This window comes from Haliotis rubra, unplaced genomic scaffold (assembly GCF_003918875.1).
Source record: "Haliotis rubra isolate DU_JTF1 unplaced genomic scaffold, ASM391887v1 Scf252, whole genome shotgun sequence".
NCBI lineage: Eukaryota > Metazoa > Mollusca > Gastropoda > Lepetellida > Haliotidae > Haliotis > Haliotis rubra.
In genome coordinates, this window is record NW_025766581.1 from 340,388 (window position 1) to 364,110 (window position 23,723).

Sequence of the window (23,723 nt, forward strand, 5' to 3'; positions counted from 1 at the left end):
GCCGGAGAACACTTACGGAAAAGGTCGAGTTTAACCGTTTGCAGCAAACCACACCCAAAACCACACCGGAAAGGTAGGCTTAAGTCATTGCTTGTGATTTTCTGTAAAGTACATATTGTTGAACTGATAACTGATACCATTTATTGTTTTTTGTCAAATGTTGTTCATTATCTGATAGAAATATACGAGTGTCAATACGTCTTGAAATCAGTGATAATTGTGAGGGTAAGTTGTCTACTTTCGTTATCACTTTATACCATATCCTCTCGATGGTGTTGTAACACCTAGTACTGGAGCTAAGTGGGTAAATCCAATTATACAAAGGTATTGTCATTGACTGATTCATGGACTTGATTAATAGTGTTCAGGTGTACTTGCAATAGATGTATCTGTTCAATCGTTCCTCCCTACCGTGTTTTAGCGATACCTTACTACTGTTGGCTGAGGGGTTTGCCGATCATGTGTAGTGTAAGTGTTTGTCTCTGAAAAGGGTTGAGGTTAAGGGTGAGTGAATAGACACCATGAGTATAGTGGTGGCGGTGCAGGTATGTCGGTTGTGTTCTCCACGCCTGTAGTGCATGTATCTGGCAGGAACGTAGGTTTGGGTCGAGAGTCCCTGTTAACCTGGTCCCGATACTGTATAGCAGTAACATTATCCTGGATGACAATCGGCTGAGATCGACCATTGGCACGAATATACTCCCAAGATTATTAAGTACATGCATGGTCAATAATATGGTAACTATGATGACGTAAATAAGATCTGACATTGACCTGCTCATTGGTTTGTGTAATAGTCAGTGTTCAGGTATAATTTCGGTGAGGGTGTCCATTCAATCGTTCCTCCTACTGTGTTTTGTGTGATACCTTACTTCTGGTGGCTAAGGGGCGTAGACCGACCATGTGTCGATTCATTGTTTGCCTTTGAAAAGGGTTCGAGGTTAAAGGTGAGTAATTAGATTATATACATGTATATGTACATTGTACATGATCCAAGTCGTGGCGGAGCAGATATGTGGGTTGTGTTTTCCACAACTGAAGTGCATATATCAGGCAGGAATGTAGGTTTTAGCCGAACTACCCTGTTAATATACCGTTCAATATAGACAGTCAGAGAAAACACTGTGTCAATTGGGAAATGGAAGGCCAGTCCATGACGTCAACACCAGCGTTAGTAACAACAGGGTGGGGCTCGACGTTGTCATAGTAACATGTCAGTCCAGGATCATGTAGCTTCATATATGGCAGAAGAACGTGGGTGAAAACCTGTTCCTGATACTGTGTGGCAGGATTATCCTGGACGACAAGCAGTTGAGATTGGCACCATTTGCGCAAATATGCTCCCAAGATTACTACGGACTCGCATGGTAAATAATATAGTAACTATGGTAAGGTAAAAAAGGTGTCAGTGTACCCAGTCTGACTGTTCGGGTACAGAGGCTCACATGCAGTTTGCATATCACACACTGTCTATCTCTCTATCTATCTAACTGTATACACAGTCACACACACACACAGTCACACACACACTCACACTCTCTCACTCTCTCTCTCTCTCTCTCTATATATATATATATATATATATATATATATATATATATATATATATGTGTGTGTGTGTGTGTGTATGTGTGTGTAGTGTATGTATATACAGTTAGATAGATAGATAGATAGAGAGATAGATATTTAAATGATGTGACATCCGTTTATATTTATACAGTGTCCGTGCGTGTGTTAGTATACAGATCATTCATTGCTGCTTATGGAATCTGTAGTGAGTAAAGCGTAGTCTATTTGTATTAAACTAAACAGGCACAAACTACATGTGTATCTTACAGATGGTGACCGCCGGGCTAGAGAAGAAAGTAAAGGATAATTTCCTGACGTGCTCCATCTGCTTGGAGATGTACACAGACCCGTGTACACTGAGGTGTGATCACACATTCTGCAGGAAATGTGTCACCTCATACATCCAAATCAGACCTGATGCTGTACAGTCCAAGACCATCCTCTGTCCCTGCTGTCGACAACACACCAAGGTCACCCACCCCGGCAGGCCGGTGGAGGAGTGGGCGGGGCAGATCAAAGCCAGCATTGTGATAAAGGGGCTGATTGACACCTATAGGTCCGAGGAAGATGTGCAAGGTAAACTGGAAATATGATACGTGTGTGTGTATGTATTTAAAACCAGTGGTAGACTTAATATTGACATCTGTGTGTGTTAACAATACCCTGCTTTCTTTAGTAGCCTTTTCAAGTTGTGATGAAAGTAAGTACGTTAACTTGTGTTTACAGAGACCTCGAGCACCTGTTGTACGATCTGTCAGCAACTAGGGGAGACAACTCCAGGGGCCTTGTGGTGTCGTGAGTGTAAAGTGGTCCTCTGTGACAAATGTGTGAAGATACACCAGGTGACACCCAATTCACTAAACCATGACCTGTGTGATCTGTCATCTAGGTCAAAGGTCAAACGGAGGATCAAGTGTACGGAACACAAGAGTAACCATGTTGAGTTCCACTGTCAAGACTGTGGGAAGGCTGCCTGTCAGACATGTTGTATCATCTACTACAGAGCTTGTAAGACTGTCGTCACCATTGAGTCTATGAAGCCAGGGATGAAGGCAGCACTGATGGAGAAGAGACTTGGCATGGAGAAGAGACTGAAAGTGAGGTCGAAGAAAGTAGACATACGAAACGAGAAGCTCCAAAGTAATTCTAGAATCACAGAGTCAGCTGTTCAAAATATTAGATTGATCTGCCAGACAGCCATTAACAAGATTAAACAGAAAGAAACGCAACTCTTGGATGAACTGAATAACATATCACAGACATACGCCGACCAACCCCGAGCTGATGTGAAGCTGGAAGCGATCGAGATGCAGATGTACAGACAACATTGTGAGTTCATTGACCATGCCTTGGTATTGGACTGTGAGATGGACCTGTATGAAGCGTATCAGGTCTGGGGGTCTGGAGCTGTAAAGATTGAGGATGTCAGGGATACAGAGGCAGCAGACATCCAGAGAATAGATCACATCGGGTTTACACCAGACACTGTAAAAGTCATGAAGGTCCTAGATAGCGTGCACTTTGGGGCCATCGACGTCACATACCAGGACAGATGTCTGTCAACTCCTGTGCTGGTTGACACGAGAGATGGGGTGGTGGATGATGAGAAGCCTAAACTATATGATATGATAGTCCTGGTTGTAGATGGTGTACAGACACGTGTTGTTACGGACTATAATAACATGTGTGTGAAATCTTTCTTCACAAGAAACAATCTTTCATGCCATAGTAAACTTCCCCTGGATAACACTCCATATGGGATAACACAGTTGAATGAGAAGCAGGTGATGGTTGCTGTCCCTTTATCCCGTCAGATTGTAACAGTAGAAGTGACCCCCTGACCTTGTGCTGTTGTCAAACATCACAACACGTACCCAATACTTCAGTCTGGCTGTTCTGAACCCTTCCTGTCTTGCAGCAGGTACTTGGGACTGTGTGGATATCCTGGACATGGCTGGACACGTGTTGAGGTCAATCACTACATACAATGGCGACTCACTGTTTACCGACCCCGACTACATGTATGTCAACAACAAGGGCAACCTACTCGTGTCTGACTGGAGGAACGCGACTGTGACATGTCTGACGTCAGAGGGGGATGTTTTATGGAGATACGCCCCTGCCGGAGACAAGGCACTCAGCAGCCCTCATGGTATCACAACTACCAGCACAGGAGACATCCTGTTTGTAGACAGGGACACTGACAAGGTGATACAGCTTACAGAGTGGGGAGAGTTTGTCAGGGAACTGCCCACGTTAGAAGATGGCGGTGAGACGGGCATGTGTGACATATTTTGTGATAAATACGGTTTCTTATTTCTATGCACAGGCACGGAAGTGAAAGAGTACGTGTTTGTCTGACATAAAAAAAGAATGAAAGTCAGTGCAGAGCTGTGGTTTATGACATTCTGTGCATGGTGTTCGTCTGGAATGGCTTGTGTCTTCACCAAAACGTATGGGCATAGCTTTGTCAGTGAATTGCAGACATGCAATATTCAAATCGATCGATTTCTAGTATTGAGCGATGTTTCCTAAAACCATATATAATTCCTTTCAAAAAACGTTAGAATCTCTAGTGTAATATACTTCCCATCAAAAGTTTAGACGGTTTTAAGTGAGTCTGAACTTTTGAAAGGAAGTATACAAACTGAAGTCTTGAGGTCAAGAGTATACTGTATCTCTGTTTTCACATATTATACACAGGAGACACTAGCCAAATTGTTTTATTGCTTGTTAGGAAGTAAAATGAATGTGCGCAATTTTTATTTTTGTACGTTAGATGTTAGATGACCCTGAAGATGAGAAATTCATGTGATAATATGGTTGGACAAGGAAATTTAGAGAAATTTCAGGTATTAAATTATATTATTTCGTACAGTAATACTAACATTTGAAATACTTTACGTCTCGTTTCTATTTTGTGCACCCATTTTCACATTTCCTATACATCAGACCATTATATTGCACATGTATATTTCAGTTTTGGTTCTGTTTTGCTTCGTTTCTCTTTGTAGTAGTGAACAGCTGTACTATAGTGATACAGTTAGATGGGCATGATGACGAGAGACACAAAATACTGTGAGTAGACTATACTAAAGACGACAAGGGAATTTGGTGCCATTTGGCCCTACCATATAAAGATGCATGTATCTACCAGATGTAACAGCTGGGACGAGGTCACAAGTCTGAGATTGGACGTATATTTCAGCTAGCGATAGTTATTCTTTTGACGGTGATACTTTTGGAAAATAAAAGTTGTAGGTCATTAAATAGGAAACACATAAGGTGTCAGCTTGTTCAAAGTATGTTTCTTTCGGTGTTAGTGAAATGGGACATACTCTGTTTATGAAAGACGTCAAGTATATTTGTAAGGATGATATTTCTAGTATTGAGCGATGTTTCCTAAAACCATATATAATTCCTTTCTAAAAGTTTAGACTCACTAGTGTAATATATTTCCCATCAAAAGTTTAGACTGTCTTAAGTGAGTCTAAACTTTTGAAAGGAAGTATACAAATTGAAGTCTTGAGGTCAAGGGTATACTGTATCTCTGTTTTCACATATTATACACAGGAGACACTATATTGAAATGTCACCCAAAGCCAAATTGTTCTCTTTTCAGATTTTATTGCTTGTTAGGAAGTAAAATGAATGTGCGCAGTTTTTATTTCTATCCCTTAGATGACCCTGAAGATGAGAAATTCATGTGGTAATATGGTTGGACAAGGACATTTAGTGAGATTTCAGGTATTAAATTATATTATTTCGTAGAGCAATGCTAACATTTGAAATACTTGACGTCACGTTTCTATTTTGTGCACCCATTTTCACATTTCCTATACATCAGACCATTATATTGCACATGTATATTTCAGTTTTGGTTCTGTTTTGCTTCGTTTCTCTTTGTAGCGGTGAATGAACGATCGCGAGTTGTAAGTCAATGGAATGAGGTGTAATGCCGCTTTGAACAGCTGTGCTATAGTGATACAGTTAGATGGGCATGATGACGAGAGACACACAACATACTGTGAGTAGACTATACTAGAGCGGAGGACAAGGACATTTGGTAACATTTGGCCCCACCTTTTATAGATGTAATTGCTGGGACGAGATCGCAAATCTGGGATACCAGTCTGAGATACTGTCAGTCTAGATTGTACGTATATTTTGGCCAGCGACAGATATTGTTTGACGGTAATACTTTTGGTGAAAAAAGTTGTAGGTAATTACATTGAAAACACATAAAGTGTCAGTTTGTTCAAAGTATGTTTCTTTTGGTGTTAGTGAAATGGGACATACTCTGTTTATGAAAGACGTCAAGTATATTTTTAAGGACGCATTGAATTCCATTTTCATAAGATATGTGATTACCCTAATGAACGCTTTGTATGTAGCTGTGGGTTAAGTATTCGGCATTGGCTGAACGTGACAAACTGTATATGAGGTTAATGTCTGGAGAAAATCATAGAACACTAAGCGTCAATAAAGGGTTTTGCCCAAACCTACGGGCATCACTTAGTCCGTAAATTGCAAGCCTGGAAATTTCAAATAGGCCATTTGCAGCCTGAAATGACAAAGTCCATACGACCCACAGGATAATCAGACCAGTGGATACGGTTGTTGGAGAGATACCTGGAATGGCCTGATCTGCACAACAACTACTTGACTACGACCACACCAGCCACAAAAGTATTGGCCAATCTTCCGAGTCTTCCAGTTCTTGAACCGCAACATTCCCCCTTCCCCTAGCACCTTGTCATGCAAATGCCCAAAATGAACCAAGTGTAAATTGTCCTCATGTTCTTTGGAGCTTCATTTCAGTTTATACTAAGTTTTTGTACGTCTATACAGTTCTATTGTTTCAGAGAGTAAGCTATGCATTCACTATCAACACAAGACTGCCTGTGGGTATCGTTTACTCTGTGCTATACAGACACACCAAGTTCACTTATATGTCAATTAAATAGACGAAATGATGACAGAAGGACAGCATGATCTTTATTTTGTATCACCTGTAGTAAACCAGCCCAGGCATGTCTTGACAGAATACCCCAGTAGGCATTCTAACATCTCTGCTCATGAAACGCTAACAGCATGGACATATGTATGACATTGGATCCAGCAGCACGTAAGAGGGGAGTAAGTTGTTGTATACAGAGCATGGACATATGTATGACATTGGATCCAGCAGCACGTGACAGGGGAGTAAGTTGTTGTATACAGAGCATGGACATATGTATGACATTGGATCCAGCAGTACGTAAGAGGGGAGTAAGTTGTTGTATACAGAGCATGGACAAATGTATGACATTGGATCCAGCAGCACGTAAGAGGGGAGTAAGTTGTTGTATACAGAGCATGGACATATGTATGACATTGGATCCAGCAGTACGTAAGAGGGGAGTAAGTTGTTGTATACAGAGCATGGACATATGTATGACATTGCATCCAGCAGCACGTAAGAGGGGAGTAAGTTGTTGTATACAGAGCATGGACATATGTATGACATTGGATCCAGCAGCAGGTAAGAGGGGAGTAAGTTGTTGTATACAGAGCATGGACATATGTATGACATTGGATCCAGCAGTACGTAAGAGGGGAGTAAGTTGTTGTATACAGAGCATGGACATATGTATGACATTGGATCCAACAGCACGTAAGAGGGGAGTAAGTTGTTGTATACAGAGCATGGACATATGTATGACATTGGATCCAACAGTACGTAAGAGGGGAGTAAGTTGTTGTATACAGAGCATGGACACATGTATGACATTGGATCCAGCAGCAGGTAAGAGGGGAGTAAGTTGTTGTATACAGAGCATGGACACATGTATGACATTGCATCCAGCAGCACGTAAGAGGGGAGTACGTTGTTGTATACAGAGCATGGACATATGTATGACATTGGATCCAGCAGCAGGTAAGAGGGGAGTAAGTTGTTGTATACAGAGCATGGACATATGTATGACATTGCATCCAGCAGTACGTAAGAGGGGAGTAAGTTGTTGTATACAGAGCATGGACATATGTATGACATTGGATCCAGCAGCAGGTAAGAGGGGAGTAAGTTGTTGTATACAGAGAATGGACATATGTATGACATTGGATCCAGCAGTACGTAAGAGGGGAGTAAGTTGTTGTATACATAGCATGGACATATGTATGACATTGGATCCAGCAGCGGGTAAGAGGGGAGTAAGTTGTTGTATACAGAGAATGTACATATATATGACATTAGATCCAGCAGTACGTAAGAGGGGAGTACGTTGTTGTATACAGAGCATGGACATATGTATGACATTGGATCCAGCAGCACGTAAGAGGGGAGTAATTTGTTGTATACAGAGCATGAACATATGTATGACATTGGATCCAGCAGCACGTAAGAGGGGAGTAAGTTGTTGTATACAGAGCATGGACATATGTATGACATTGCATCCAGCAGCACGTAAGAGGGGAGTAAGTTGTTGTATACAGAGCATGGACATATGTATGACATTGGATCCAGCAGCAGGTAAGAGGGGAGTAAGTTGTTGTATACAGAGAATGGACATATGTATGACATTGGATCCAGCAGTACGTAAGAGGGGAGTAAGTTGTTGTATACATAGCATGGACACATGTATGACATTGGATCCAACAGCACGTAAGAGGGGAGTAAGTTGTTGTATACAGAGCATGGACACATGTATGACATTGGATCCAGCAGCAGGTAAGAGGGGAGTAAGTTGTTGTATACAGAGCATGGACATATGTATGGCATTGCATCCAGCAGCACGTAAGAGGGGAGTAAGTTGTTGTATACAGAGCATGGACATATGTATGACATTGCATCCAGCAGTACGTAAGTGGGGAGTAAGTTGTTGTATACAGAGCATGGACATATGTATGACATTGGATCCAACAGCACGTAAGTGGGGGAGTAAGTTGTTGTATACAGAGCATGGACATATGTATGACATTGGATCCAGCAGCACGTAAGAGGGGAGTAAGTTGTTGTATACAGAGCATGGACATATGTATGACATTGCATCCAGCAGTACGTAAGTGGGGAGTAAGTTGTTGTATACAGAGGATGGACATATGTATGACATTGGATCCAACAGCAGGTAAGAGGGGAGTAAGTTGTTGTATACAGAGCATGGACGTTTCTTCAGTATGATATCCTGTTTATTTGTTCTCTGGTGAGATTTTAAGTGAGTCCTCTGATTCAATCAAGAATGACTTGACCTGCAACTATATATAGGAAATGTACTGTGAAGCAGAGAGAGAAAGAGACAATTGCATCACACCTTTACGTTTCTATGAATATTACATCACAATAATAATGCTCATACTTTGCTGAAATATTTTCATCCAACCGAAAAACAGCCCATAAAGAATTACATGTGAAACCGACGAAATAAACTAAAGAAATATGCTTTAATTAATTATTGCAGTTAAGGGTTGACCTAGTTTTCAAATCACTGAGGTATGAATCGAAAAACCATTGTGCAGAATGTATGCATCCGTATAGAGCAGCGAATTCATACAGTTTGCACATTTTCTTTATTCATACCTCAGTGAACCGAGAAAAAAGGTACTCAGTCTATCCTTCTGATTAAATTGTTCCAAAAAAAGATATCTACAACACTTTCATAAAAAAGCCCTATATAAAAAAGCTGACAGAAAATACGTGAATGAATTCATACTGTGGCGTAACGTGTGTAAGGTTATTGTTGTTAATTTATGCACATAACGTCAGTGGCCGATCAGCGGAGAGTAGCATAGGCCGACAGGACCCATCGATCACAGTAGGAGGCTAGCAGAACTACAAACGTCAGACTGGAACGAACGAGCAAACATGTCAGGCAGAAGGTTTCTATTTTACATGAGATGGTCAGTAACTACCAAATTCAAGCATTGGTTTCCTGAGAACGAGCGGACACATTTTAAAAAATACTACTTGATAATAGAACCCTAACACATATCCTTTGTGTAACTCCAATTAAACGCCAAGACAGCGAGCCTTCAGTTCCTGCAGGAATGTTGATGCATTCCTTTCAGGCTTCTGTATCGAAAGATAAGTGAGTGATCCTGCATATAAATGAACATCGCTTAAATGTCCTGTAGACGATTGACACAGGTAAAAGGAAACGGTTGGTTTGTTGTTTAAAGCTGCACTCAGCAATATTTCAGCTATATGGCGGCGGTCTGTAAATAATCGAGCCTGGACCAGACAATCCAGTGATCAACAGCATGAGCGTCGATCTTCGCAATAAGAATGACATTTGTCAACCAAGTAAGCGAGTTTGACCACTCAACCGCCTCTTACGACAAGCATGGGTTGCTGAAAATCAATTTTAACCCGGATCTTCATGGGTCAAACAAAAGGGGACTTGCCTCGATTGTAGATGAGATTCTCTAACAATCTGTAGCAGTAAAAGTAGTCCGTTTTGGTGGGCATTGCTTTTTTCATATTCATTGGGAAATTAATGGAATCATACGTGACCAGTTCAGCCATAAGGAATGTAGTAACTGAAATGTTCACAATGAAATTATTCTCAAATTAACTAAGATCACAAATCATTATAAGGGTAGCGCAGTAGTAGTAGAGCTTCAAACTCAGTAATAATAGAATCTATGTTCAACAATATTCCTACTTGCAAGAAATACAGAGTTTCCAGGGTACAATGATCATCACAGACAATGCTTGCCTTCGTACAGCTGTGAAATGTCATATGAGACGAGAGGCAAGAGTTAGCTCCCCTCATATACCGAAGACGAAGACACCAGTGGATTCTCCAATAACCTATGGGGCTTAACATATTTTATATTTGGGATTACACTTTCTTAGTAGAGTACATCTTCTAGTACTTTTTTTGGGTTGACTCCCATCCGGGATTCGAACCCACACCCTCAGAGTCAGGCACCTAATCGCCGGCACTCAAAGTCAGCCGCCTAACCCGCTCATCCACCGGGACTCTGAAGGTGAGCGTTCGAATCCCGGATGGGACTAAACCCAACAAAAGTACTAGAATCAGTACTTTACTAAGAAAGTGTAATCCCAAATATAACATATGTTACATTTGACCACTTTCTAAATGGCATCGTGTTATCATAACCTTTGGATTGTAGTATCCTCGAGTAGCTTCCAGATGTTTGTACATGTATAAATATAGCACACCACTGCCCCTCACTGACTATCCACTTGTGTAATGTATTGCACTTAGAACCTTGTATCACAATCACTAACACTGCCACTTAACACCTGAAAAAATATCTATGCTTCAAACTCCCGACTTCAGCGAGTCAGTTTATGAACCCATCTTTTTTAATATTTCCTGCAGTTGTATTATATTTTGAGCTTTCATTGTTTCCTTCAGAACGACCGCTCCCTTGGAAACTAGCATGAAGACTGGCGGAGGAGTTTAATATTATTAAGTAGAAAGCTCTTTAAACCCCCGTGGAGAGTTTACAGTTTTGTCACAGTGTGGCAGTTAGGCTTTCCCCAAGATGAGAAACACAAAATATTCATTCGTGACCAACTCGTGTTATTCCGGTACAAGACTGTTCTTTGGGTTTACGGAAAGGGGCGAGGGGTTGACGAATGACAAAATATTCTGAGTGGACATGGTGATTTGGTGACATTTAAGCATACTATATCCTATTTTTAAACTCCTGACGTCAAATTTCTATTTTGTGAACATAGTCCCCAACTTTACTTTGTATCCCTGCAAACAGTGAGCTGTTAGTGCCGGGGCATGTTTTAACGGGGGGCGTGTTTTAACGGACAATGCCGAATGGCGACGATTTGGGAACGGGTGAGTGCAGCCGAGTGCAGCCGAGTGAACGGTTACCAAAGAAGGCGACTCAAACCATTGCTGCAAATCACACCAGGACACACCTGCCGGAAAGGTAGGTTTTTAGATACCTTTTGATGCTTCTTTAAACGTATATACTGTCAACTGAAACTTTGTAAAACATTATACGTGATGTTAGAAGTATCTAAGCGTCGTGATATCAAAATGACAAATCTTACATGGAAGTTACCGGCTTTAGCAATAACATTATACCCTCCTGGTGGTGTTATGTCACATAGTCCCGACACTGACTCAAAAGACACAAAATAAAACCGAATTTTCATAAAAATGGTTCACATATTTGAATAATGTGAGTAATAGCCAGTCCTCAGTCGAATTTCGGCGAAGATATCTACTGAACCGTTCCTCTTTAACTATGAGTCAATCTGTACCTAACAACTTGTTGCCAGGGAACGAGCAGATACTGTATACTACCCGTGTACACTGGGCTGGCGTTACGTGTCGTTTAACAGACCGCTAGTATATACCTCGAGTCTCGACGTGTTTGTCTTGATTTAAACACGATATTTTCCACACGTTGTCTATTTTCACACAACAACGAACTCTCCTGATAATTAGCAAACAATGTTTGAACACAACATTACGGAATCACTGGAATGTCAGGTCCACACATGAATATATACCACATGCATCATGTATGTATGTGTTTGTTCTGCCGCCATGTTGGAGCCACACAGAGGTAATTGACGAGGTACCTTTGTTACGAAAAGCTTGGTTCACTAGTCTGCTGCGCCGCGCTTCGACACTGATACCGACAATGGCGACCAATGGCGACCTTCACTACTGGGCGACACGCCATATATTTCTCATAGACAAAATGTAAACAATGTCACCCCACATCCCCATCTTGGAGATATCGTTTTGACAGTAGATTTTGTACAATGCCCTGCCAATGTTATGACGTCATGAACTTGATGACGTCACAATGCTATGACATCGCTGCACTGCAAGTCTCATGGTAGAACAGGTTTGAGAGATATACATTGAAAGAGTTATTTGATGATAAATAGAATCTCACCCTCGTGTCTACTGATATCAAATATATCAACACTCGTTGATAAAACTAAAAATATGCTCGGCAAGCCTCTGATACTTGTACCTCTATCAACTCGTGTTGATATAATTGATATCAGTAAACACTTGGGTGAGATTCTCTGAATATCTGCGAGCAGAATTGTTGTATGTCTGCCTCCTGGGCAATCATTCCAACCAAGTTTAAACTCAAGGTTGAATGTGTACTCCCATTTGTGTGCATGCATATATTCACACCTAAGCCACTTGGAGTGCATGTTATCCAGGCCACTGTATCTACACATATTTGTAATGCGCGCACATCCACGCTCATAAAAATGCTCTTGGCGCTATATTAAATACAAACATTATTATATTCAGAATTAAGACAAGTTATAAAGGAATAGATGCTTAATACATAAAAATTAAGAAAAGATATTGATGATATTATTGAGCAAAGGGGTAAGTTTTGATATTTGATTTAAAAGAGTCCAGCGATTCAGAGTGTTTCAGGTCAAGGGGGAGAGAGTTCCACAAGACAGGGGCAGTGTGGGAGAAAGACCTGTAGGTTTTAAGTTTGTAATTAGACACAGTGAGAAGGTTTTGCTGTTGTGAGATAAGTTCGCGATCTGGACTGTAGGGGTTGATGAGATCTGCAATGTGCGGTGGAGTCTGGCCATGAAGGGACTTGTTTGTGAGGCACAGTGTCTTGAATCCTTGTTCTCACGGGTAACCAGTGGAGCTGCTTTAGAACTTGGAATATGTGGCTGTGTTTAGAAGTACGGCTGACGATGCGGGCGGCTGTTTTTTGAACGTTTTGTAGTCTGTCAAGTAGAGTGTCAGGGAGACCAATATAGAAGCCGTTACAGCAATCTAGTCTGTTGAGAATGAGAGCTTACTTGTACTTCCATCGACAAACTGGGATCCAAGAGTATTCCTAGATCCTTCAATGAAGGTCCTGGATAACCTACAGTTGGGGACATCGACGTCACATACGCGGATCAGGGTACATGTCTGCCATCTCCAGTGCTGGTTGACAGGATAGATGGGAGGGTGGCGGGTGATGAGGAGGAGCCTTACCTACAAGACGTGACAGTTCTGGTTGAAGATGGTGTACAGGCATGTGTTGTTACGGACTATAATAACAAGTGTGTGAAATCTTTCTTCACAAGAAAGAATCATTCATGCCATAGTAAGCTTCCCCTGGATAATTCTCCAAACGGGATTACACAGTTGAATGAGAAGCAGGTGATGGTTGCTGTCCCAGACTCCGCTATCTGGCTGTTCTGAATCCTTCCTGTCTGGCAGCAGGTGGTTGCGGCTGTGTTGATATCCTGGACATGGCTGGACACGTGTTGAGGTCAGTCACCACATACAATGATGACTCACTGTTTACCAGCCCAATCGACATGTGTGTCAACAACAAGGGCAACCTACTCGTGTCTGACTGTGGGAAGAAGTCTGTGACATGTCTAACGTCAGAGGGGGATGTTGTGTGGAAATACTCGCCTACCGGAGACAAAGCACTCAGCAACCCTCGTGGTGTCACAACTACCAGCACAGGAGATATCTTGACTATGGACTGAGGCACTGACAAGGTGGTACAGCTGACAGAGTCGGGGGAGTTTATTGAAGAATTGACCATGTTTGAAGAGGAGGAGGAGGAGCATGATGATGATGATGATGATGATGATGATGATGATGATGATGATGATAATGATGACGACGACGACGATGATGATGATGATGCGGTGACAAATACGGTTTCTTATTTCTGTGTACAGACACGGAAGTGAAAGAGTACATCTTTGTCTGACATAAAAAACAAAAGAATGAAAGTTAGTGCAGAGCTGTGGTTTAAGCGTTTGTCATTGACTGCTCGTGACATACTGTGCATTGGGTTAGTCTGGAAATGTTTGTCATCGCTTTGTCAGTGAATTGCAGACATGCAACATTCAAAGAGGTCATTTCCAGCATGAAGTGCAATAGTCCAGTGGAACATGGTTATAGCTGTTGGGAAGATTCCTCGGATGACCTGAGCTACACAAAGACTACTTGCTCTCAACAGTGTGCTGAACCTGGTGTTACCTTAAGGATAAACGTCCTGGGCACAACTGAAGTGTAAACAGACACAAGAATAAATATAGGTGATTGATTTATTGTTATTTAACCCCGCAGTCAGCAATATTCCAGCTATATGGCGGCGGTCTGTATTGCGGCGGTCATATATTATTGAAAGAGGTCATTTCCAACATGGAGTGAAATAGACCACATGATCACCAGGTGAAACACACCATCTTTTGAGGAGATTCCTGGAATGACCTGAGCTACACAACGACTATTTGATCTCAATAGTGTGCTGAACATGGTGCTACCTTAAGGATTAACGTCCTGGGGACAACTGAAATGTGAAGAAACCACAAAGAGGAAACATATCTCTCCGTTCAAGGCATGCATAAAACCCAGGAGACATATATACGTAGCTTAATGATGGATGGACGAGGGTTACACCAGCCACAAAACGTTTGGTCAGTTTTCGGAGTTTCTTCCTCACAGAGTAGACAGTATTGATACACGTGATCTTCATCAAAACCAGAGGATATAGCTTACATCGTCCAGAACAGACAAATATAATTTGTTATAGGTCGCTTCCAGCAATTAGATGGACTGCATGATTACTGAGTGAAACACATCAGTGGTGATAGTGGTTGTGTAACAAAGCACGATAAAGTATACCACTTATAGTTAAATGCCGAAGCATGTCGTAATAACAAAAACAAAAACCACACACAGGAAAGAAGATCCATTATAGCCTAAGTGGGCTTTGTTCAAAATAAAGGTATTTGTGCGTTTTGTTTACCGGCACCCAGAGCAATATTCCAGCTGACAATCCAAACTGAGTGCAGGTAGTAATAATTATTCCTTTTCATTGATAATTTTTTTATAAAGTTTGATTTTATTTCATTTGATTAATCAGCCTGATTAGCAATGTGGGCCTTGGCGTCGAGCCAGACGAGACAAAACTGTTACATTCATGATCCAAATAGGGCGATGGGGCTGCTTGAATTTTAACTGTATAAAAGGTATGTTTATATGGAAAAGGTATTACTATATGCTGATTTCTGTGAAATATAGCAAGAGTTTCAGCTTCATCGTGGATGTTGCATTTAAACTTTATGCTTGACATTGTGTAGGAACATGACAGTTGCAAACAGGAAAGCTGCAACATCTAGTTCAGATTTCATACCTCGGGAGGTGATATCATGAACTCAACTTCTATTTGAAGTACCAAATCATTTGCTAGCATCATCGAAAACTGTTCACTAAAGTTGGGGAATATTTCATCACTTTTTCCCAAAACAAATGCAAAGCAAAATAACTAAAACATACTGGAGAATTTACAAACGTAATGTTTGACACTGAATATGCTCATCGTGGATTGATTTATGTCGGGCACAACACATATTATCAACATGAAACATCCGGTAAGAAAAGGCTAATAAAAGAAATCATCCCCATTCTGTACATAGAAAATATTTCACTTTTTGCATGAATCTTGGAATGGCAGAGAAAACCATTAATCTATTAGCCTGATATGCGGGTGATCTTAATTGTCACAATGTCAGGGGGATGTTATTATTTCTGTCCTGTTTGTTTGTCTCTTGTTTAACGCTCAACTCAGCGATATTCCAACTATATGGCGGAATATTGTAAATAATCGAGTTTGGACCGGTTAGTCCAGTGATCAACATCATAAACCGAGAGAGCGAGAGACATTGATGCATCGTGTACGTGCCGAATGCTGCTCCGCCTGCACCTCTACAGCAACAGCTGACCTCGGCCTGATAAACATATGCTTCTCAATGTGTCTATGTCAGTATAACATTTTGAATACCTTTTTTTGCCACTGTAATGTTTAAAATTAGAATTTGAATAAACAAGGTGTTTTTCTCTTCTATTAGTATTCAGAGAGGTCAATGTTCGTTGATTATGGCTTGTTGTTTAACGCCGCACTCAGCTACGTTCCAGCTATATGGCGGCTGTCTGTAAATAATCGAGCCTGGACCAGACAGTGATCAGCATTATGAACATCGATCTTTGCAACCGTGATACGATGACATGAGCCAACCAAGTCAGCCAGCCTGTCCAACCGATCCCGTTAGTCGCCTCCTACGACAAGCCGACAAGCATGGGCTACTGAGGATCAATTCTAACCCGGATATTCACGGGTCAGAGAAGTCAATGGGTGTTATAAGTAACAATTACACAACACATGCATTTCAGTTCTTGGAAGGCATTTAGAAGTTGGATGAACATGAATACATGTGAACGGTCACTTACTGTTTAGATACGTGTTCAAACTCAGTATACGTATGTGTAAAAGATTAAATCGCTCGTTGGGAAACACAGGGAGTAGGTGTAGGACAGGGAAAGAATTGTAACCAGTATTGTTTATGTTGTTTCAAAGATTTTCTGAAAGTTGCTCTAATGGACATTTAGTTTTTTTGCCAATTTAATGCATCAACGTTCTCTTTTGGTTATGTTGACACATTATCTGAATTTCTTGTAAGCATACCAACACCGGGTGCTTGCATTATAAACCTAACCCTATTTTTGTCCATTTTATTGAAGAGGTAGCTTAAAACCTTGGAATAATCTCCATTTGTAGGTTTTATCAGTGGTAAAACCCGGTTAGAGGTGTTACTTTTTTAATAAAAACACCCCTAACCGGGTTTTACCAGTTATAATACCTGTGACAAGATAAAATAACAAAATTCAAAAGATAAAATTGTATATTTAATTATTAACTGCTTAAAGCTTAGAGTGACATGGAAAGTTTTGTGCCAGTCAGTAGATGGGATTTCGGGTTGTGAACAAGCCTCTCCAACAGCACATTCTGGCTGTGGGTCGGTCTTTGTAACCATGGTTACAGTGGTTTGCGGGTGGGCCTCGGCTGGTCTTGACTATTCAGATGTCAGACACTGCAGCTTTCTGGTCTTCAGATAACCGTTTGTACACCCTTACTGCCTCACTGCGATGTCCTAGACAATAGAAATATTTGTTACATATGTTATACTGGGATTATGCTTTCTTAGTAAAGTACAAATTCTAGTACACAAAGTCAGCCGCCTAACCCGCTCAGCCAGCGCGACTTCCACAAAAATGGAAGTTGGACAACTGGTAGTCTGTGTGCTGGCGATTTTGTGCCTGACTCTGAGGGTGTTGGTTCGAATCTCGGATCGGACTCAACCCCAAAAAAGAGCATTGTGTAATCAGAAATATTTGTTATTTATACACCTTCAACAAAGTGTTTTCAGTAAATTCTGTAGATTCCAAGATCAGATCACATCCATATTTTAACAAGAGATTTGAATCATATACTAATGCCAATAATGGTTGTCACCCCCTCCCCACCCCAACCCCACACACCTCACCCCCACACCCTCCTCAATTAAAAAAATTGAAGGAGGTGACAACCATTATTGGCATGAGTATATAATATACTTTTTTATTATATACTGTTTTCGGGCTAAAGCCCTCGGGCTGTTTCCCTCCCTTTAGGTTTTTCTTATACACAGACGTGTTTTCTCCTTCACGTCAACAAAGGCCGATAAGCGCCCAGCGGAGAGAACACTTCCGGAAAAGGTCGAGTTTAACCGATTGCAGCAAACCACACCCGAACACACAGCCAGCCGAAAGGTAGACTTAAGTCATTGCTTGTGATTTTCTGTAAAGTACAATTTGTTAAACTGACAACTGATACCATTTATTGTGTTTTGTCAAATGTTGTTCATTATCTGATAGAAATATACAGATATGACTACATCTTGAAATCAGTGATAATTGTGAGGGTAAGTTCTCTACTTTCGTTATCACTTTATACGATATCGTCGCGATGGTGTTGTAACACGTAGTACTGGAGCTGAGTAGGTAAATCCAATTATACAAAGGTATTGTCGTTGACTGATTCATGGACTTGAGTAATAGTGTCCAGGTGTACTTTTAATAGATGTATACGTTCAATCGTTCCTCCTACGTACCGTGTTTTTTGCGATACCTTACTACTGCTGGCTGCGGGGCTTGCCGATCATGTGTAGTGTTAGTGTTTGTCTCTGAAAAGGGTTGAGGTTAAAGGTGAATGAATAGACACCATGTATAGTGGTGGCGGTGCAGGTATGTCGGTTGTGTTCTCCACGCCTGAAGTGCATGTATCTGGCAGGAACGTAGGTTTGGGTCGAGAGTCCCTGTTAACCTGGTCCCGATACTGTATAGCAGTAACATTATCCTGGATGACAATCGGCTGAGATCGACCATTGGCACGAATATGCTCCCAAGATTATTAAGTACATGCATGGTCAATACTATGGTAACTATGATGACGTAAATAAGATCTGACATTGACCTGTTCATTGATTTGTGTCATAGTCAGTGTTCAGGTATAATTTCGGTGAGGGTGTCCATTCAATCGTTCCTCCTACTGTGTTTTGTGCGATACCTAACTTCTGGTTATAAGGGGGCGTGTAGACCATGTGCGTTCTTGGTTATTGTTTGCCCTTGAAAAGGGTCGAGGTTAAAGGTGAGTAATTAGATTAAATACATGTATATGTACATGGTACATGATCCAAGTCGTGGCGGAGCAGATATGTGGGTTGTGTTTTCCACACCTGAAGTGCATATATCAGGCAGGAATGTAGGTTTGGGCCGAACTACCCTGTTAATATCCCGTTCAATATAGACAGTCAGAGAAAACACTGTGTATGTGGAAATGGAAGGCCAGTTCATGACATCAACACCAGCGTTAGTAACAACAGGGTGGGGCTCGACGTTGTCATAGTAACATGTCAATCTCTACCAAAATTGGTGTGTGTGTGTGTGCGCACTACCCATCAAAAGTTTAGACTCACTCTCTCTCTCCCTCGCTCTCTCTCTCTCTCTCTCTCTCTCTCTCTCTTTCTATATATATATATATATATGTGTGTCTGTGTGTGTGTCTGTGTGTGAGTGTGTATGTATATACAGTTAGATACATAGAGAGATAGACAGTATGATAGACATCCGTATATATTTGAAGTGTGTCCGTGCGTGTGTTAGTATACAGCTTCACATGCAGATGCGTGTATGTTCAGATCTTTCATTGCTGCTTATGGAATCTGTAGTGAGTAAAGCGTAATTTATTTGTGTTAAACTAAACAGGCACAAACTGCATGTGTGTCTTACAGATGGCGACCGCCGGGCTAGAGAAGAAAGTAAAGGATAATTTCCTGACGTGCTCCATCTGCTTGGAGATGTACACAGACCCGTGTACACTGAGGTGTGATCACACATTCTGCAGGAAATGTGTCACCTCATACATCCAAACCAGACCTGATGCTGTACAGTCCAAGACCATCCCCTGTCCCTGCTGTCGACAAGATACCAAGGTCCCCCACCCCAGCAGGCCGGTGAAGGAGTGGGCGGGGCAGATCAAACCCAGCATCATTATAGAGGGGCTGATTGACACCTATAGATCCGAGGTGGCTGTGCCAGGTAGAGTGAAAATATTTTATGCGCGTGTGCGTGTGCGTGTGCGTGTGCGTGTGTGTGTGTATTTAAAACCAGTGGTAGACTTAACATTAGCCTTTTAAGATTGCGATGAAAATAAGTACATATGTACTTGTGTTTACAGGAACCTCAAGCACCTGTTGTACGATCTGTCAGCAACTAGGGGAAACAACTCCAGGGGTCTTGTGGTGTCCTTAGTGTGAAGTGGTCCTCTGCGACAAATGTGTGAAGATACACCGGGTGACCCCTGTTTCACTGAACCATGATATGTGTGACCTGTCGTCTAGGTCAAAGGTCAAACGGAGGATCAAGTGTACGGAACACAAGAGTAACCGTGTTGAGTTCCACTGTCAAGACTGTGGGAAAGCTGCCTGTCAGACATGTTGTATCATCTACCACAGAGCTTGTAAAACTGTCGTCACCATTGAGTCTATGAAGCTAGGGATGAAGGCAGCACTGATGGAGAAGAGACTTGGCATAGAAAAGAGACTGAAAGTGAGGTCGAAGAAAGTAGACATACGAAACGAGAAGCTCCAAAGTAATTCTAGAATCACAGAGTCAGCTGTTCAAAATATTAGATTGATCTGCCAGACAGCGATTAACAAGATTAAACAGAAAAAAACACAACTCTTGGATGAACTGAATACCATATCACAGACATACGCCGACCAACTCCAAGCTGATGTGAAGGTGGAAGAGATCGAGATGCAGATGTACAGACAACATTGCGAGTTCATTGACCAGGCCTTGGTATCGGACTGTGAGATGGACCTGTATGACGCGTATCAGGCCTGGAAGTCTGGAGCTGTAGAGATGGAGGATGTCAGGGATACAGAGGCAGCAGACACCCGGAGAATAGATCACATCGGGTTTACACCTGACACTGACAATGTCCTTAAGGCCCTAGATAACCTGCAGTTGGGGAAGATTGACGTCACATACCGGGATCAGGAGCATTGTGTGCCATCTTTAGTGCTGGTTGACACGATAGACAGGAGGGTGGAGGATGATGATATGATGAACTATTTCTTTTCTTGGCTGACAGTCCTGACTGTAGGTGATATGCAGACATGTGTCGTCACTTACGATTCTAACAATTTCCTGAAATCTTTTTACACTAGAGACAATCACCCATGCCACAGTAAGCTTCCCCTGGATAACTCTCCACGTGGGATAACACAGTTGAAGCAGAAGCAGGTGATGGTTGCTGTCCCTGAATCCCGCCAGATTGTAACAGTAGAAGTGACCCCCGACCTGGTGCTGCTTTCTATCATCAAAACACGTGCCGAATACTACAGTCTTGCTGTTCTGAATCCTTCCTGTCTAGCAGCAGGTGCTTGTGGATGTGTTGAGATCCTTGACATGGCTGGACACGTGGTGAGGTCATTCACTACATACAATGATGACTCACTGTTTACCTACCCCTGGCACATGTGTGTCAACAACAAGGGCAGCCTACTCGTGTCTGACTGTGAGAAGAGGTCTGTAACATGTCTGACGTCAGAGGGGGATGTTTTATGGAGATACAACCCTACCGGAGACAAGGCACTCAGCTACCCTTATGGTATCACAACTACCAGCACAGGAGACATCCTGCTTGTAGACAGAGACACAGACAAGGTGATACAGCTGACAGAGTCGGGGGAGTTTGTCAGGGAGCTGCTCACGTTAGAAGATTTTGGTGAGACAGGCATATGCGATATATTTTGTGATAAATACGGATTCTTATTTCTATGCACAGACACGGAAGTGAAAGAGTACATGTTTGTCTGACATAAAACAAAAGAATGAAAGTTAGTGCAGAGCTGTGGTTTAAGCGTTTGTCACTTTAATGCTCGTGATCTACTGTACGTGGGGTTAGTCTGGAAATGTTTATGTATTCACCAAAACGTATGAGCATCGCTTTGTCGGTGAATTGCAGACATGCAGTATTCAAACAGGTCATTTCCCAGGATGAAGGGAAATAGTCCACATGATCACCAGGTGAAACACACCAGCTGTTGTGGAGATTCCTGGCCATGACCTGAGCTACACAACCACTACTTGATCTCGCCGCCTCCATGGTGTAGTAGTTAGAGCGTCCACACGGAGAGCGGAAGGTCGCGGGTTCGATCCCTGACCGCGTCATACCAAAATACGTTAAAATATGGTACAAGTTGGTCCCTGTCTGGCGCTCGGCATTAATGGGTACAACAAGGACTGGTCGGCTCGGAGTCAGTATAATGTGTCTGTGTGGGGTATTCATGCTTCACTGCGGCATGGTATCTCAGTGGACTAGCACTATAAAACCAGCTTAAGTCTGGGCTAGTACAAGCAGCCGCACATACACATACACACGCATGCACGTCGTCATATGAGCGAAATATTCTCAAGCACGAAGTTAAGCCTAATTTCACCTCACCTCACCTACTTGATCTCAACAGTGTGCTGAACCAGCTGAAGTTTAAAGAAACCCCATGCATGAAACCCAGGAGACATATATACACAGACTGATGTGTGGATGGACTAGGACCACAGGAACTCTGAAACTGTTGGTCAGTTTTCGGAGTTTCTTCCTCATAGAATATTCAGTATCCATATACACGATCTTCACCCAAACCTGATGATATAGCTTATATTGTCTAGTTGAGACATACCATATTTACTTACAGGTCACTTCCAGCAATTAAATGGACCGCATGATGACTCGATGAAACACATCAGTGGTGATAGTGGTTGTACCTACACTTAGACAGGACAATATGATCTTAACATAGTATGATACTGCATACCACTTATGGTTAAAAGCCGAGGCATGTGGTGAAAAGGAAACCTTACGTCTCTGCTCATGATCATGACTTGCGTGAAACGCTATCAACACAGAAAGGTGTATGGCATACGATCCAGTAGTCTGTCTCAGTGTCTGTGAACCACAGTTTGTCCCCTGTTGCTTAGCCCACCCTGTAATGCCAAAGCCATAAATGCACAAGTCTAGATTTCCTCAGGTCCAGGATCTCCCATCTCATCAGTGATCCTTATCTAGTTAATGGACCAAAACTATTTTACTTCACTTCATTCAATCTTGTGCTAGTTTATCACGAGTAAACCCAAGTATGGAGAAGATTGAGGCGCGCAGTGTTATCAAGTTTTTGCACTTGAAGGGTTGCACTTCTCCACAGATTCACGAGGAGATGGAATCTGTATATTGTGAAAATCTTATGATAGTGTTGTGAGATGGAAAAGGGATTTTCAAACCGGTCATATGCTCCTCACAGATGAGCCAAGAAGTGGACGCCGTTATGACGATATCAATGAGGTCATTCAAGAGGTTGGGTTGGTTTTCCATGAAATCCGGGGTTCTATTCAGGCGTCTGCACAAGGTCAAGAAATGTTAGGAGAACTCTGGATTGGGCCTGTGTATATAGAAGTCTTAAGTACAAGAAACCAAGATAAAGTTTTTACCCTGAATACGTCTTGGTGATAATTAGAATTTTTTTATACCCTCTCGTAACTCAAACAAGTGCTATGTGGATTAATTAAGCACTGTTCAAGGATTCATGACATATAGGCTATAGTTTTCATTTGTAACTTTAGATAGTGGAAAAGTTACAATCCAACAGTGGGTTGTTTCGGGGATCAAGATTAAATTTACACTTCAGAGTTTGCTAGTTTATTTGACCCGGCGTTAAACCGAGGCAACATTTTCTTTCTCAATATTCGTTCACTTGTCTTTTGTCAATGTCGATGTCGATGGGAATC

At 41.8% G+C, this 23,723-nt stretch overlaps 3 protein-coding genes across 3 annotated transcripts in view; all 3 read left to right on the plus strand.

Annotated features, from left to right (window-relative positions):
* LOC124279586 (E3 ubiquitin-protein ligase TRIM36-like) overlaps positions 1-23,723 on the plus strand; it is a 64,655-nt gene that overhangs the window by 19,713 nt on the left and 21,219 nt on the right. The gene's annotated exons all lie outside the window — the stretch shown is intronic.
* The window catches only part of LOC124279548 (protein wech-like), a 30,270-nt gene continuing 6,591 nt past the window's right edge, over positions 45-23,723 (plus strand). The window contains exons 1-2 of the mRNA XM_046715377.1: positions 45-73; positions 1,839-2,145. Of these exons, the coding sequence (XP_046571333.1) occupies positions 1,839-2,145 (307 nt within the window). The 5' untranslated portion in view covers positions 45-73. The remainder of the gene's footprint in view (positions 74-1,838; positions 2,146-23,723) is intronic.
* LOC124279554 (tripartite motif-containing protein 2-like) lies at positions 18,370-21,266 on the plus strand. The gene is made up of 3 exons (XM_046715384.1): positions 18,370-18,394; positions 19,664-19,970; positions 20,110-21,266. Exons 2-3 carry the CDS (start codon positions 19,664-19,666, stop codon positions 20,181-20,183), a joined length of 381 nt encoding a protein of 126 aa, XP_046571340.1. The 5' UTR covers positions 18,370-18,394; the 3' UTR covers positions 20,184-21,266.

Coding starts and splice junctions, on each gene's coding strand:
- LOC124279554 (XM_046715384.1), top strand. CDS start 19,664: ATGGCGACCGCCGGGCTAGAGAAGAAAGTAAAGGATAATTTCCTGACG. Junction 19,971..20,109: donor ATCCGAGGTGGCTGTGCCAG/GTAGAGTGAAAA, acceptor TTGTGTTTACAG/GAACCTCAAGCACCTGTTGT.